General features: G+C 35.9%; 3 protein-coding genes across 5 annotated transcripts in view; all 3 read right to left on the bottom strand.

Moving 5' to 3' along the window:
- LOC107096795 (dynactin subunit 1-like) overlaps nt 1-2,324 on the bottom strand; it is a 46,679-nt gene extending 44,355 nt beyond the window's left edge. Inside the window, exon 1 of the mRNA XM_015393609.1 lies at nt 2,187-2,324. The gene's annotated coding sequence lies outside the window, so the exon portion shown is untranslated. The remainder of the gene's footprint in view (nt 1-2,186) is intronic.
- A 5,089-nt stretch (nt 2,325-7,413) lies between these two features.
- Nucleotides 7,414-9,423, bottom strand: LOC107096799 (probable N-acetyltransferase CML3). Of its 2 annotated transcripts, none has more exons than XM_015393617.1 (2): nt 9,301-9,423; nt 7,414-8,265 (listed from the first exon to the last, which is right to left on the bottom strand). In XM_015393617.1, exon 2 carries the CDS (start codon nt 8,256-8,258, stop codon nt 7,596-7,598), a length of 663 nt encoding a protein of 220 aa, XP_015249103.1. In that variant the 5' UTR covers nt 8,259-8,265; nt 9,301-9,423; the 3' UTR covers nt 7,414-7,595. The 2 variants fall into 2 exon arrangements, with proteins under 2 accessions (XP_015249103.1, XP_015249104.1); XM_015393618.1 differs by lacking the exon at nt 9,301-9,423 and adding an exon at nt 9,023-9,293.
- A 2,195-nt stretch (nt 9,424-11,618) lies between these two features.
- Nucleotides 11,619-14,723, bottom strand: LOC107096798 (probable N-acetyltransferase camello). 2 transcript variants are annotated; one of them, XM_015393615.1, is made up of 2 exons: nt 14,627-14,717; nt 11,619-12,457 (listed from the first exon to the last, which is right to left on the bottom strand). In XM_015393615.1, exon 2 carries the CDS (start codon nt 12,448-12,450, stop codon nt 11,785-11,787), a length of 666 nt encoding a protein of 221 aa, XP_015249101.1. In that variant the 5' UTR covers nt 12,451-12,457; nt 14,627-14,717; the 3' UTR covers nt 11,619-11,784. The 2 variants fall into 2 exon arrangements, with proteins under 2 accessions (XP_015249101.1, XP_015249100.1); XM_015393614.1 differs by having other exon boundaries at nt 11,622-12,457; nt 14,631-14,723.
- Nucleotides 14,724-16,485: the final 1,762 nt, after the last annotated feature.

The raw sequence follows: 16,485 nt of genomic DNA on the forward strand, positions 1-16,485 counted from the left end.
ACGTCTCCCTGCTGCAAAGCCTGATGAGAGCAGCTGAAACGGTGAGACAGCAGGAACAGAGGTGACTTTAAGGAGAAACATTATGACCACAATGTGCCTCCATCAACCTGCTGAGGAACACGTCAGCCTCAGCAGTCAAGGTAAGGATGAAGAAAACTATGATGAGGTGTCTCATTTGAGACGGCAGTGCAGAAAAACCAAACAGCAGCAGTAACTTTAATGAGACTGATGAAAGTGTCTTACTCATACGTTTTATCCGGATACAATAATAATTTAGAATGGTCTGGATACTAAAGACAAGTGTTACTTGCAGATTTTTACTCTTCCTAATTTAGATTCCTGGATTATTTGTAAAAATATTTTCTCATTTTGGGATATTATTTTGCATTTACTTGCAAACTTATTTAACTAGTATTTGTAATTCTGCTGTGAAACCATTTTTGTGTTAAAATTGGAAAAAAGATTTTTCAGTTTTTATGAAATTATTTTTATGTCATTTGCAATCTCAATGGTGTCAAATATTTTCCTAGAAATCAACATTGATTTTGAAAATGTTGTATTATGACGACTGTACGGCAGATGTTTTTTTCTTGTTCTTTGTAAAATACTTGATCTTGCGACCCTGGGCTTTGACTAGGCCATTGAGACATTGATTTTAATTGATTTAAGGTCTGGACGCAATACTTGTTGGCCCTTGTAATCTGTATTAGAAACGTATGGTTTTTCATGCTCATAGTTTGTTCAATCTGTTGGATGGCGTTTTAACGGTAATGGAAGTGCACAGACCATTGATCAAAATGACGAAAATAGTAGAGAGAGAAATATGGATTTATATTAACTGATATAAATATTGTAATGCTTTTAAACTAATTTCTAGCATTTAACTGTAGCTTAGGCCAAATGTCATCAGCCTTCTGGCAGCTTTTAATCGATGGTCGACTCCTGTTTAGCTCAATCCATCTTATGGCTCTGCCTGACCAGCCTCTGTCCAACCCCTCAGCATGATACTGCAACCACTATGTTTTGCATATAGTTCAGTTATTAGTCTCACCCAATCCACCTCCTTCCTCTTGATTTGCTCTGTTCCATCATGCTTGCTGTAAAACTTGACAAGGGACAAAATATTGTGTTTTGTCCTCATAAAGAACATAATTAATGTTTGTTCTGTTGACAGATGATGTAACAGGTATAGCTGGAGGTGTATGAATCTTAGCTAAGTACTCTACAGTCCTGTCAAAATGTCTGTTTTGATTTATTTTTAGGACAATTCAACATCCTAGTATTTGTGATGATGGACGATCATTTTTGTTTGCTTTATATAATTTGGTATTTTCAATCAATCAAAATGCTATTTTTCCCCCTTTTTGTCATTTGCATGGAAAGTAACTGAAATCTTGTTCCTCTCCATGATTAAATAAAAGATAATTTCTGCAAAAACACCTCTACTTCTCAAATATAAATAGTTCTTTATTAAAAAACAGAGAAAGGAGGTAATCTGTTAGAGACATACAGGGTCTGTGCTGTACTAAAACTTCTCTTTAATTGTGTGGCTTAACTAAAACTGTAACTTAATGCCATCTAGTGTGTTTCTCCTGAACACTGACAACATTATACTTAATGTTTAAATGCCTTAATAAAGATGAACTACAGTGCTACAAAATAAACAGAAGAAAAAACATATTAAGGTGAAATAAAATCAGCTATTTCTGATTAAATAAACGTATGCATCTAGCAGCCAAGTGACAATCGGGTTAAAGTGATAAATTAAATTAATCGGCAATTACGCTGTTCTGAGATGAAATTAATAGGATCCCCACAGTCCCCCGTTGTGGTCGCTTCATAACCATAAACTAATGCTAATTAAAATAAAGTGCTTTAGCCTTTTTTAACGTATAATTATAATAAGAATACGAAACTGAAAGAATATGAAACTGAACTAAAAATTGGCATTAAAGCGACTGATTTAAACAACGTTCATCGCGGCTGCTAGCTGTCAGTTAGACCCTCCCTGCAGCTGCTAGCACCTGTTAGCCTGTTAGCCTGCACTGGCTGCTTCAGGAGCAATAAAAAACGATTTAAATCCAAGAAAACATTTATTGTAAAAACATTTATCCGTGACAGTCGAGTTTATACATTTGACCCCTAAATGTTAAGTCTCAGAGGAGCAGTTGTTAGTTAAATCTTACCCGCTTGTGTTAAAAAATCCGGTTTGGTTTGAGCTGCCCGGAGAGCTGCTTCCATCAGAGCGGATAGAACCCGGCTGCAGTGTCCGAGTTGCTGCCTGACTGAGGCGGCCTCACAGCTCCGAGGAGCCCGGGGACATTTTCAATACATAGAGACTAATGAACAAAGTAAAAACAAGACAAAACAAGAAAGAACAGCACATAATGTTTATTAATTATACAATAATTTATCAGAAAACCACAGGTGGGTAATGTGGAAACCAAATTCTATGGAAAGATTCCATTCAGATGGAAAAAAAAAGTGTCTCATAATAATGAGATACTATATTATTATTTTTACTCAGCTTTCTCATGCTGATTAGTACAGAAGATCATTAGGGCCACTGAAAAAAAGTGAACTGATTTTTAAATATTATTTCAGTTTAATATGGGAAAAAAGTCAGAATTCTGACTTTAATCTCAGAATTCTGACTTTTTTTCCCCTCAAAATTCTGACTTTTTTTCCTGAGAATTCTGACTTTTTTTTCTCAGAATTCTGACTTTAATCTCAGAATTTTGGCTCTTAATGTAGATGGGCACCATGAAGGAAGAGATGTGGGAGCACAGCTTCACTGACAAAGATGCGAGTTGTGTGAGAGGGCCAGTAACACATTGGTGGAAAATGACAGGATTAGGCGACTTTTTACGTGCACGAGAGGTCCCCGGTGATGCTATTTCATTAATGGAAGAACAGAAGGTGATTAAAACAAGACAGCTACTTTAGTCTCTAAAACGGACATGGCTACGGCTTGATGCTAACATATTTGTTAGCTGTCAGAATTCATTCAGAATTGTGAGAAAAAAGTCTGAATTCTGAGATTAAAGTCAGAATTGTAAGAAAAATGTCAGAATTCTGAGATGAAAGTCAGAAATCTGACTTTTTTCTCATATTATACTGAAATACAATTAAAAAATCAGTTAACTTTTTAATTTTTTTCAGTGGCCCTAATCCTCCTCCATAGCTTAGCAATCTTAGCTATCTCACATGACATGGTCGATACTTTTGAGAAAGTTATGTAGTAATATGAAGACAGTACATCATTATTGTGACTTAGCTTTCTCATAATTATTAGATTTATAAGTCTTTCATGAGATACTCAGACTCATAATAAAGAGACCATCTCATAATTATTAAATATTACCTCATACTATGCTATATTATGACTTAGTCAGCTCATAATATGACATAATATCAAATAATAAAGAGATACTATTTTATAATTATGACTTAGCAATCTCATAATTATGAGATAGTATCTCAATAAGATACTATTGTTGGGTGATCAAACGTCCTGTTTTGCCTGGACATGTCCCCTTTTTACGTCTTGTCTGGAGGGAGAATATAAATCCATGAAAATGTCTGGTTTTCACTGTTTTTCACAGAGCCATAATTGTATGCTTAAATAGACTAGAGCTTTGCACAGAATACTTTAGTACTGTGTGATATCATTCTTGAGCAAAGGCCTTGTGGGAGGCTCTAGCTCAGTGGTGCCCAACCCTGTTCCTCATGGGACCCCTGTCCTGCATGTTTGAGGTGTTTCCTTGTTGCATCACATCAGAAAAGAATGGATGATTTACAGGTTTCTGCGGACTTGATTACAGAGGAGGAGCCCTAATTTAAATTAGGTGTGTTGGAACAGATATATCTAAAACATGCAGGGCAGGGCAAAGGGTGTCCCATCACTGGACAACATATGCTGAAGCACAAGTGCAGCTTCACAGATGTACTTGAAAAATCTTTTCCAAATACTTAGGAGAGAAGGAGTACCAGTCGATGATGTTAAATGTTTTGGCCAGGTCACCAATCTGAAGAGTTTCCTAGAAAGGTGTAACAGTGATGAGGAGTTCAGTGGCCTGCAGATACCCCAGAAGGGGAACAAATATTTTGAAAAGGCAAAAAGTAGAGCATGTTACTCAGAACAATGAAGATTTCACAGCTTGTCTTTGCAATTGCATCTCATGATGCACATTTTGAGTGGGTTTTACAGATTTTTTTTTTTTTTTTACTACAGAAGTTATTTTTCTACCACAGAAGTATAATAAAGCATGTTCATTAACCTCTGAGAAGCTTGTCTGAATTTGTCTCAAGGCTGGGCCAAGTGTCCTCTTTTTTGAAAATATGGTCACCCTATTGCTTAATTATGAAATAGCTATTTTATAATCATATGATCTCCAATTTGTGATCACCCAGCACTTCAGGAGACTGATGAGTTTTTGTGTCCTGAAGAAACGGTGTAATGCTTGTAAACTATAGGTAAGGTATTGATTTCCTGATGTCAAACCTTTGACATCGGGAAATCTTATTATTAAATATATGTTCAATAGATTAGATAATGCATTTTCTAGCATGGAACAAAACAAAGGAAGCCCAAAATGAATTGGACTATTAAATCCCAAAACTTAACAGTTATTACAAACCAATAAATCATACTAATTTTTAAATATCACAATTAAGAGTCATAATTATGGGATACCATCTCATAATTATGAGACACAGATTCAATTTTTGTATAAGATTGGCAGAATCAGACTGGGAAAAGTCCTCTATACACCTTATCTGTTAACTTTTACCATATATACAAACTATTTTTGTTTTTTAAGCAAGACAACAAAATCACCTAAAATACAACAACATGTTGTTTTTATTAGTAGAAAAAAAAAGCCATCCAAGCCAACCTGGCCATACAAATAGTGAGTTTCTCACTAAACTTACTGTAACTGCATGTTACTGGAGCAAATAGCTTTGTTCCATGACCCTTTTACATCGACTTCTTAGCAGAAATCTTGTCATTTGGACACACTGGAAGGTTTTCCAGCATATACACGTTCAAATTCATATGTTAAACCCAAGACTTTGACTAGTCCATTCCATAAAACATATTAAAAGCTGGGCTTGTGGTTGTATTTACGATAATTTCCCTGTTCTATAATTAAATGTGTCTGAGCTTATAGGCATTAACTGATAATTAGGCAGTTGAACTGAGCAGAGTAGCCCCAGACCATAACATCTGACTTATGCTCTGATTGTCTATCAGTGAAGTGCTGTTATTTCTATATCAACTTTAACAACACATTTTTATCTTGGACCACATATTTCTACACTATCCTGAGGATCATTAGTTTCTATTAAGATGGGGCTTTGCAATTTTAATTCTCAGCCTTAGCTTTTGTTTTGAAAGTGATTATAGGTTAAAACTTAAAAACTTAAAAAACAAAATTGGACCTAAAACAGGGTTGAGCTTGACATCTTCCTTAGAGTCAGGTTCCTACTTCAAGTTAAACATGGAACCCAGCAGAAGTGGCCAATTTATGCCTATTTACCAATTAAATACCAAACAACGCTAACATAGTTACCACAGCTCTGAGGACTGTGGTTCAAGAATATTTAACAGCTATACAGAACTGTTGTATTCTGATGTTAGAAGCATGAGCATGAAAATCAAACCCAAGGGCAGTCATGGTTGGATGCCATTACCACTCATGCTGAAAAGCTGCTAAGCATTTGATCTAACCTGCTGGGTCTACTTAGGCAAAAAATGTCTCAACCAGTTTGAATAGTGTTTGATAACTAGGATGCATTTGGAAGTTCTATATTTAACCTGGAATTTGTCAGTATGACTGCTTTGAAATGACTTTAGTCATAAAACCCCTTTTAGATGATTTTTGTTGTAAACAAACATACATCGGTTTGGTTCTTTTAAGAATCTGCTTCACTCATTTTACCTAAAATGACTTTTAATCATCCCTCAAGTATTCTCCAAACCAGAACCCTGGTTTGAAACTCAGGAAACTTAGTGAAGAAAATGAAAATGGTCAATTTCATCCATACTCTACTTCTGATAACTCATCGATGGCTAAATGCACAAAATCATTTGCTGTTTTACAGTCAGCATGATTCCAGTTCATGATAGAACATCAGAAACTTAACTAATCAACCTGATCATAAGAAGCAAAATAAACCTCTTTAAATTACATAAGGGAAAAACATGTTTTAAAACATATTTTAATGAAAATCAAATAAGAGTGAAGAATGAAATGCTCATCCTGACTGAACAGGTTCCAAAAATTAAGCATTGGGGATTCATATTTTAAAATATATTCATGAACATCAGTCTACATACAACCTTGAAACTCCCCTTAAAGTGCATTCAGACCGAGCACGGTGACGGCAGTGATTTCTGAAGGACTGTGGGGAGTTCACCGCTCTGCATTTCAGATGCAGTGTTTACTTCCCGCACCGCATCATCAAGGAGGAGCAGCTAGAGCAGCGTGAAGCTGAGACCCCAACCACAAGAAAACATTTTACAAATAGACTGAATAGTGGTTCCTTAGTGTATATTTCTGCAGTAAAAAAAAATCATAATTTGTAAAAATGAATAAATAAAATAAAGATCATATGTGCTACTTCTGTTTCAGATATTAATTTTTTAGATCATCCAGACATCAACTATCCCCCCCATTACACTCTGAAATGAATAAAATGATCTACTATTTCAGTGCCTCTTGATTTCTGCAGGTAAAACTGTCATTTGTGCTGATTTGGTTTCAAAGATAGAATTATATTTAATTTGGGCCAATGGTGTTGCCGTCCCAGCAGACATCCAGAATATTATATATTATTTCATAACATCTTATGTCATTCCTCTGCTGGCATTGAATATAACAGTGGGCATGTTCACCTTATGGGTGGAATGATTGTTTCACAGTTTTCTGTAATTTATCAGCCTCCCAGATATTTAGGTTTAAAGCTGAAACTGTTTCCCCTATCAACGCCATAGGATTTCCTGTCAAGATCTTGTGGCATTTTACAATAAAAGCACAGCTGTAACTTGAAAAGAGTCCACTTTGGTTCATCCAGAGCCAATCCGATGGTGGTTGGATTCGGCGGTACTTTCTTGTAAATCTACCCGTGCAGAGAGCATCAATGATGGAAAGTGGGCAGTGACAGACTGGGCTCTGTGCTGGAGGTAAGGTAGGACGACCTGCAGTCCTTCTATGACTAAATTAAAACAGTTTTTTTTTTTCAAAAGCCACCTAAAAACCTCTTCAGAGTGTTCCCTGTTTCTACCTTTGATAGCATAATTGTCTCCATATTCCACTTTAACTGAAAAAGTCACTGTTTGGGATTCACCGCTGGCTGCTTCCCTGCACAGTTTGCATAGGGATACTATGTAACTCCACCGCCTGCTTACTGCTGACACCACACTCTGTGTTAATGGACTTTTAGAGGATTTTTCGTTACAGCATTGATAAACTGAAAATTATCAATCTCTGGGGTGTTTGTACTGCAGTAGTGGTGTGGAAACGGCTTTCTTTGTTCATCTTGGTAGGGTATTAATGGTTTTGGTCCACATCAGATTTGGTTCGTGTCCCCTATTTTTGCTGCAAATCCAGTCTGTACTCCAACAGCGTAAAGTTCAAGATTTTAGCCGGTAACTCTGGCACAACGAACTCTCTCGTCTTTGTGTAACCCATGTGTTCGTACAGCTTCTGAGCATCAGTCTGCACCACTGAGGTGTAAAGGATGACGGCTGCAAAACCTCTCTCTTGAGTGAATTCCGCTACCGTCCGACATAGAGCCTTGGCGATTCCCATCCCTCGATGACTGCGCCGCACCGACATGCGCTTCAGCTCCAAACACGCGTGTGCATTCTCAGCAGGGAGGCAGGCCACCGTCCCGACCACCTGGCCCTCGCTTTCGGCCACCCAGAAACAGGACTCCTTCTGCTGCAGGTAGGTCTGGCCGATGTTGTTGAGGTCCTTACTGAGGCATGTTTCTATGTATTTGTTAAACATGTAGACGACCATCTGTCGGACTCCAGCCAGGAAGAGCGTGAGAGCCAGGATGGGTAGCAGGAAGGACTTGGAGCTGGTGATGAGAGCGCAGAAGGAGCACATGAGTATCATCTGGGTCAGTGGCTGTTTTAGGACGTGAGTGAAGGACGAAGGGACGTGCTCACTCATCCCCAAGGTGAAAAGCTCCTTGACGCTCTCAGCATCCTCATTGCGGTACTTTCTAATCTGAATGTTGGCCATGGCTCAGCTGGCCAAAAAAGAAAAAAAAATTAAGAAGGAAACATTAGGAGATTATAAAACACAATTACACTGCAACCCGTTTGTGAACAATTGTATATGTATATATATATTTATTTATTTATTTATTTTTTAAGGAAAAGGTTGAGATTCTTTTATGCTGTTGTTTAGGAGTTTGGGTCACATATTGGGACTAGCACTGACATATTTCAGATTTTTTTTCCTTCAATCACAACTTAAATACACTTTTACATCCTTCTTTAGGGTATACTACAGTATACTGCATTTCACTCAGCTTCTAAATGACAGGGTAGACTCAGCAGATAGAAAATAGCATTTAACCAAAAAGCCTCAAGTACAAAAAAGAAGAAAGTGTCTCTTTTAATGGAGCATATTTGTTTAAAACAAGCTTTATTATTATTATTATTATTATTATTAAATAAAGTTTCTCCAAAAAGCACATTTTGCTCAAGTAAAACATATCATGCTGTAAAAACTACTCCTAAAAGAACTTTTGTTTTTCAGAAATGTACTTACATGGATCTCTTGCCTCCTTCTTCAATTATATAGTTAAACACTTCACCTTATTTCTAAACCCTATGATTTAATTTATAGATAGCTTAACTAATTATCAGGCTGCCTTTAAAGGGCAAACTAGATTTTATTTGGTTGAATCAAAGTACATTTATACTGCCTATATTAGAATATCCTTGTGCTTTTAAATTATAGAACACAACAGTTTGAGGTAATGATAAACCAGTTTTCACCTTCAACCACACCGACCTCTCTGGAACAAAGGGACTCAAGAACAAGCTTCCTCATTACCCAACAGTCAAATTGACGAGTCAGCATTCAGCCAACAAGGAAATAAAATAATCCGATCGGTGGATAATTTAACCAGAGAGTAAGAGCTTCAATAGCAGTCAGGACCAGCAAACTTCTAGCATTATTTTTAGTCTCAAGCAGCTACGGAGGAACTGACAGGCGCTGAATTTAAGGATTCTACAGCGGAAATGAAAAAGACAACTTAACACAATATAATTACCTTAAATTTGTACTTGGAACAAAATAAACATAAACCGTTTCTGCTCCTGTGAAAAATCTCTTCCAGGCATGTGCATAAGAACTGCCCAGTCTCTTCTTCTTCTTCTTCGTTAGACGCTACTTCTTCTTCTTCTACTCTATGTTGAATGGCGAATTGCAAACACCTTATAGGTGTATACCGCCACCTACTGTACATGAGTGTGTAGCTCTATAGTGCCACCTACTATATTCTATTTTTTATTTTTGTGTTATGTCAAAATAAAAACAATGATTTATTAATAAACAAAATGTCCTCCCTATCTCCATCTGTCCCTAAAATTCCTTTAATACTCCATTCTCTCCCTTTTTCCATAATTACTTTCCTCATCCTCTCTTTCAGTTGCATATTTAATGCAATCCATTAAAACATGATCCACATTTTCTTTTCTTTCACAGCCCTCACATAAATCATTATTTCTCTTCCATACTACAAACAAAAACTCATTCAAGTAGGTATGTCCAGTTCTTAATCTAGTATAAATTATCTCTTCCCTTCTGCTTCTTTCTCTCCATAATTTTTAACAATTACAGATTTTTTAATCCTATATAGTGTTCTTCCTTTCTCATTTTAATCCCATATTTTTTGCCGTAATTCTGTTTCTTTCATTTTATTATTGACTTACCTTTCCCTTTCCCAAATTAAATCTGATCTATATTCTGCTTTCCCAAAGCAGTTTTAGCTATCTTGTCTGCTATTTAATGTCCTCTCACCCCTTCGTGTGCTGGAACCCAGCAGAACTGAACATCTATCCCATTCCTAAATAACCTAAATATAACCTCTGATGAATTTCTAATAAAAGGTCTTTCCTATTTTTTCCTCCTGAATGAATGCTTTCTATTGCAGCTTTAGAATCTGTACAAATCATCACCCTGTCCTGTCTAACCTCCTCCACCCACTGTAAACTAATAATAATTGCTACCATTTCTGCTGTGTATATCGATAGTCTGTTAATCTTATAAATATACATATATCAAACTCTGGAATTAATATCTGAATATCCCTATTCCCACATTTCCCTTTGAATTTTTTTAACCATCTGTGTAAATTTGCAGCTCATAATGAAGCATTCATAGGTATTTAGACTAAAGAAAAGTGTTCTGTTCTTTTTTATAAATGTATGGCCTCTTATTCATCTTCCAATATCACAATGTTATATATGGGTTTCTGAATAGTTAAATGTGTATCAAATGCAAAAAGAAAACTCTGTAAGTTTTTTTTTTTCTATTGTGTTTATAAAATATCACGGCTGTGCAAAACTCTTTGAATGCAGCACAAAAACCTTCCTTTGCCTTTGATGTCTGTTGCTGCATTCTGATAACTCAGGATATTCAATGTTCAGATGGGTCTATTAGGCTTCATTAAACTAAAGTCTGCTGGTGACCCAGGGGGTTCTAAATTTATCAGATTTTGTCTCTGTAAATGAAAATTGGCTTCAAATGCACCAAAACATTAAAGGGTAATGGTTATTTTGAGGCCAAATACTAGTTATTTTTGATATAACACCCCTGATTTACGTCAATAGTTTGTTTAAATGTTCCTGTCTTTTTATTCAAACTGTTGCACATTTTTATGTCGTAAAAGTAGTAATGTAATGAGCCTATTTGTTGACAGTCAAATTTAAGCAGAAAAGGCTTTAGGGGTTTGTTAGAGAATATCTTTCAAAGTGTCACAGCGACTAAGGAACACAAAAAACGATCAGGGATGAAATTGGTAGAGTAGAGCTGTGCAATACGGGTAAAGAACATTTTTACGTTTTATGTATTTAATGGATTTGATAAACATCTCAATACCCATTTTAAGTGAACTTCCCAGTATTGAATGTATTTGTTTAGACAAACAAAAAATAACATCAAAAATTAACAGCTAAAAATAAGTGTTTTTGAAAAAAAAAAAAAGACAAAAAAACAGGTTGCCAGTTGTGGCCAGAGGTTTCCAAACTTTAGTTGCCCCTACATCCCAACCTACCTTACCAAAAGCTAAACAAAGAAAAGTCAACTGCACTAAATTAAATACTGCCATTAAAAAGAAACTGCATTCTACTTTAAAACAGAAAACTACTGCTTTTATAGTATCATTATTGTAATTTCAACTGTGCTGTTAATATTTTGTAAATGCCTCAAAAAATAGGTCATTTAAATCTATTACATGGTGCCCCCACTAGGGGGCGAAGCTCCAAATTTGACAACCACTGCCTTGAGCATTGATGGACCTTATAAAGAAGGGGAAAACTTAAAAAAAATACACACAAACACGCACACACAAAAAATGTGTTAAATTATTTATTGACATTTTTAGATACAAACATAAGCAAATAAAAAAAATTAGGATAAAACAATAAACATAGCTGAACTGCTGAGGAAGCAACGGGTAGATCAAGTTGTATAGAAAAAACTTTAAACAAAGTAAAAACATGATAAGTTATTTTAAAGATTGTTGTCACTAGTTTCATTTCTCTTTCTCTAAGTCAAGCCTGTACTCAATCAAAGTAAAGTTAATGATTTTTGCAAAGAACTCAGGTAAAGGGAACTGCCTTATCTTCTTGTAACCCATATGTTCATACAGCCTCTGAGCATCAGTTGCAACCATAGAGGTATAAAGGATGACAGCAGGATAGCCTCTGTCCCGAGTAAAATCCGCTACTGTCCGACACAAAGCCTTAGCGATTCCCTTTCCACGGTGGCTGCGACGGACTGACATACGTTTCAGCTCCAAAAACTCAGGGGCGTTCTCAGCCGGGACACACGCCACTGTCCCGACCACCTGCCCGTCACTTTCAGCCACCCAGAAACAGGAATTTCTCTGCTTCAGGTAGGTCTCATCAATGCTGTTGAGGTCATTCTTTAAGGAGGCCTCTATGTAAGTGTTGAACATGTGTACGATCATCTGCCGGGCTCCGGCCAGGAGGAGGGTGACGGCCAGGACGGGCAGCAGAACGGACTTAGCGGTGGCCATGAGCGAGCAGAAGGTGCACATGAGCAGCATGTGGGTCAACGGCTGTTTCAGGACGTGCATGAAGGACAAAGGTAGGTGCTCATTCATCCCCGAGATGAAAAGCTCCTTCACAGTCTCACAGTCTTCATCCCGGTACTTTCTGATCTCAATGTTGGCCATGGTTCAGCTGGTTGACAAAACACAGAGCTGAAACGTTAGAAGAGTTGAAATAGATTCCTACAGAGGGAGTTCTGTCACTCATTTTAAAGTCTCAAATCGGTGCTTCTTTTTTCATCATATTATGAAGTAGTAATAGAAATACGCAGATGCTTCTTTTGCAGATGTATGTCAGAATAATGTTACAGGTCTGGGTTAGCATGAGAATTAATCTTTAGCTAAAATATGACTGTACTAACATAAATCAAAAACAAAAAATTCAATATGGTCTAATTACTTTCATTTAAAACAGAAATAAAGCAACTGTTAACCAACTGTGGCAGCCTAGCCAATGAGAGTAAAGTAAAAAGAAAATGTAACTGCAAAAAAGTTTTGAAAATGCAACATGAAAAAAATTAAACAAGGGATTACTTTTTTAAATGTCCAATAAGGAAAGGTATGTATGATCAGATTAATTAATAATTAATGATTTATTAATCGATTAAGTAATGTAATTTACTACAAAAAGAGCTATCAATCTGTCAATCCTTTCCGTGTCCAGGCTGGGTGAGGTTTCCCATCTAATAATGGATAATTTAGTATCGATTAAGTAATATAATTTACTTCAATAATTTAATTTTAAATGTACAGATTTATAAAAATAATTGGTAATCCTTTAACTTTAGTATCTCATGTTGAAAAAAAATTTACATCTGCATTTAACCCATCTCATTGGGGAGCAGTGGGCTGCCATTGCAATGAGGCCAGGGAGCAGTTTGGGGTTAAAGGTCTTGCTCAGGGACCCAGAGTGCAGTTAAGTTTAACAAAAAACAGGGAGCATAAAAAACAAAATTTTGTGAGTCATACCAAAGGGCAAATAATAGTCTAAGGTTTGCAGCTAACTTAGATTTAGACAAATCTTTTTTTTTTCCACAAAAACATAATGTTCCATTAAAGCAAAAATATCAGATTCGTTTTGGTTTGATTTAATAACATTGAGAGAAGTTTACCTCCATAACATTGAGCCAGCTGGATGTGTGTGTGGCAACAAATGGGGGAGGGCCAGAACTACAGCTATAGAAAACCTGATTGGCAAGGGTCACCAATAACCTGACACACAACAAGAAGTTCCCTGACAATGTGCGTACTGTAAACACATCATCATCACAAGAGAATGGCCGACTCTCAGGGTAACAGAGAAACTGTAGGTGTTTCTTTGTTCAACAAATAATTTAAACCTGTAGTCACAATAGATTAAATTTCTTTAAGAAAAAAAACCCCCAAACAATTCAGTTTCTTTTCCTATTAAGAGATAGATTGCTTATCTAATGTCTTTCAACAGGGGAATACTTTTCATCAACAGCTGAAGATTAACTATGGATGTTAGAAACCCTATTCTGCACTGTATACCTCGGACTTGTGTCATCATATCATATCAGGGCTGCAACTAAGGAGTATTTTGCAAATTGATTAATCTGTGGATTAAACTTTCAATTCGATTAATAATCAGATAGCCAAATATTCTTTAAGAAGACTTTTTGTGAAATCAAACCAGGTGAAAAAAAAAAAATTTTCCACTTAAGAAATTCTGGACAGAGCATATGGACAGAAGAAAATGATTTTAATCTTAAATGCAAAATTTTTACATATTTCTTTTTTTTTTTTTTACAATTTTGATATAATTGCTGCACTAAGTAGTTTCCTCTGTCAGCTAAAGGTATGTTTTAGAGTCTCTATACTCCAGTTAACGATTAATTGATTCCTAAATTGGTTGATGATTATTTTAATAATCGATTAATCACGATTAATTGTTTAAACCCTATTCCGTTTTCACTTTATAGCCCTAGAAATTACCATTTCAAGACACTTCATTCTATCCTAATTGCTAAAATGTTTAAACATATAAACTTAAATGGCATTTTATCAATAATGACCTCCAGCAACATTCCTCATGCTCATCATGTGAGAAGCAGTCATGAATGTTTTAACAAAGAGTCAAAGCACGTAACCGTTACCTCACATATGTTTTGCACAATTTCAAAAATGTAATCCAAAGACAAATTACAAATAAGAATTAAGCAATGAAAACAGTTAGATTAGCTTATAGTAGTTAGCGTAAACGCTAAGCTAACTAGGTTTCAGCGTCGAAATGGGTTCTAGAGGCTAAATAAAAGCAACATATGAAACAAACACAATATACTTGCTTTATGATGATGCCAGAGTCTTTTATTGTAAGGATCTAAAGCAGCCAAAGTGAACTCCTGGCCCCTCACTACTGTGGGGCTGCTGCTGCTGCTGCTGCTTCTTCTTCTTCTTCTTCTTCTTGTGAGGTTTTATGGTGGTTGGCGCATTACCGCCACCAACTGGTAAGGAGTCAAGCAAGGAAACAGGAAACAAAACCCACCCTCAGAATGAATGAATGAATGAATAAATAAATAAATCCAATTTTACCGTACTATTTAACTTAACCCAACATAATAAATACTTAACCAAATTTGTACTCATAATTTCAAAATGATCAGTAAGTTACCGTCACTCTGCCAGTTTCTGATGCTCTTATTGGTTTTCCCATCATGCTGTCAAACATTTCCCAGTTTAAATCTCTAACTTCAAGATACTTTTCTGCATCTTTCACTATTATTTTGATTTTTTTAGGTTTTCCTTGTAGCAGAGCACTACAATTGATCACTTCTACCATGAAAAGAACAAAATCTGTTCTTTTTCACAATCAATGAATCTTCTTCAATTTTGGGATGCTGCTCTAGCAGGTTTTGAACTTGTCATGTGCTTAACTGATGGTTTGGGTCTTTCTGACATGGATGGGATCCTTTTTGCAGGATATGTTATTCCGAGCTCCAAATTTACTTTTCTAATTTCTTCAGACATTTTACTCACTTCACACCCGCTATATGCAAGTATGTATGTTCCCCACCACAGTTACAGCATATGATATTAACTTATTTCCAACATTTTCCATATTCGTGCTCTACAGCACACCTTCCACATTGTTGTTTTCCTTTGCATACTGCTGCTATATGACCAAAGTTTTGGCATTTGAAACATCTTAGAGGTGGAGGATTGTACATCTTTACATCGTAGCTCATGTAACCAATAAAAACCTTGCTGGGGAACTGCTCTTCTTCAAATTCAATTAACACAGATAAGCTGTCACACCTTCAAGGATGTGCGTCCTTGAAGAAGCCATATTGTGAGTGGCACCCATGTTGCAAAAAGAAAACAAAAAACAAACAGGTGATGCTGCTGATAGACACCCCTACCTTAACAGTAAACTCTCCTCGATTCAGTGCTACAGATAATAGATAAAACTTTATTCCTGACTCAAAAAAAGCACAATACAAGTACCATAATCGACTAAAGAGGAACTTTAAGAAGACAGGAATACCAGTGTCTCTACAGCTTAGGCTGATATCGGATTGCACTACGCGAGGTATCAGTAAGTTACAAGATAATATAGATTCCAGATGCATTTAACCTACAAATAAACTTTTTCATTAACTTTCGTAAAACAGCTTGTAGGGTATTGACTCTTGCTGTGACAAACATCTCACTTGCATTGGACTGGATAATAATATGATTGTAAACAAAAGTGATAAAAGACGTGCAAAAGAAGCTATATATAAAAACAAAACAATTATGCACTGAATTTAGATTTTCAATAACAAAAACTATAGATTTAGGAAAATGGGGTTGTAAATAGGCCCATATATAAAAGTATTTTTTAGATTTGTACAACAGTAAATAAGGCAAAGAGGAAAGGGTTAAATGAATGATGTGGGTCATAGTGTACAGAGGAAGCAAGTTGGGTTAAGTTAAAAAAAAAAAACTTTATTAATCTTATTAGTGATAAAATATGTGATAGTAGTAAACAAAATTAACATTATTTATCTTCAAGTAGTGACTTTAAATAAATAATTTTTACAGCATATTAATACAGTTGTCAATTATATTTTATAGGAAAAGGGGGAAAAAAGCCCATTAAATGTTTGTGGAATCAGTCTCGTTGCCAGTAACTCTGAACTGCTGCAAAGATGAGATTAA

The sequence above is a fragment of the Cyprinodon variegatus genome, unplaced genomic scaffold, assembly GCF_000732505.1.
Source record: "Cyprinodon variegatus isolate N-32 unplaced genomic scaffold, C_variegatus-1.0 Scaffold650, whole genome shotgun sequence".
Taxonomy (NCBI): Eukaryota; Metazoa; Chordata; class Actinopteri; order Cyprinodontiformes; family Cyprinodontidae; genus Cyprinodon; species Cyprinodon variegatus.

Coding starts and splice junctions, on each gene's coding strand:
- LOC107096799 (XM_015393617.1), bottom strand. CDS start 8,258: ATGGCCAACATTCAGATTAGAAAGTACCGCAATGAGGATGCTGAGAGC.
- LOC107096798 (XM_015393615.1), bottom strand. CDS start 12,450: ATGGCCAACATTGAGATCAGAAAGTACCGGGATGAAGACTGTGAGACT.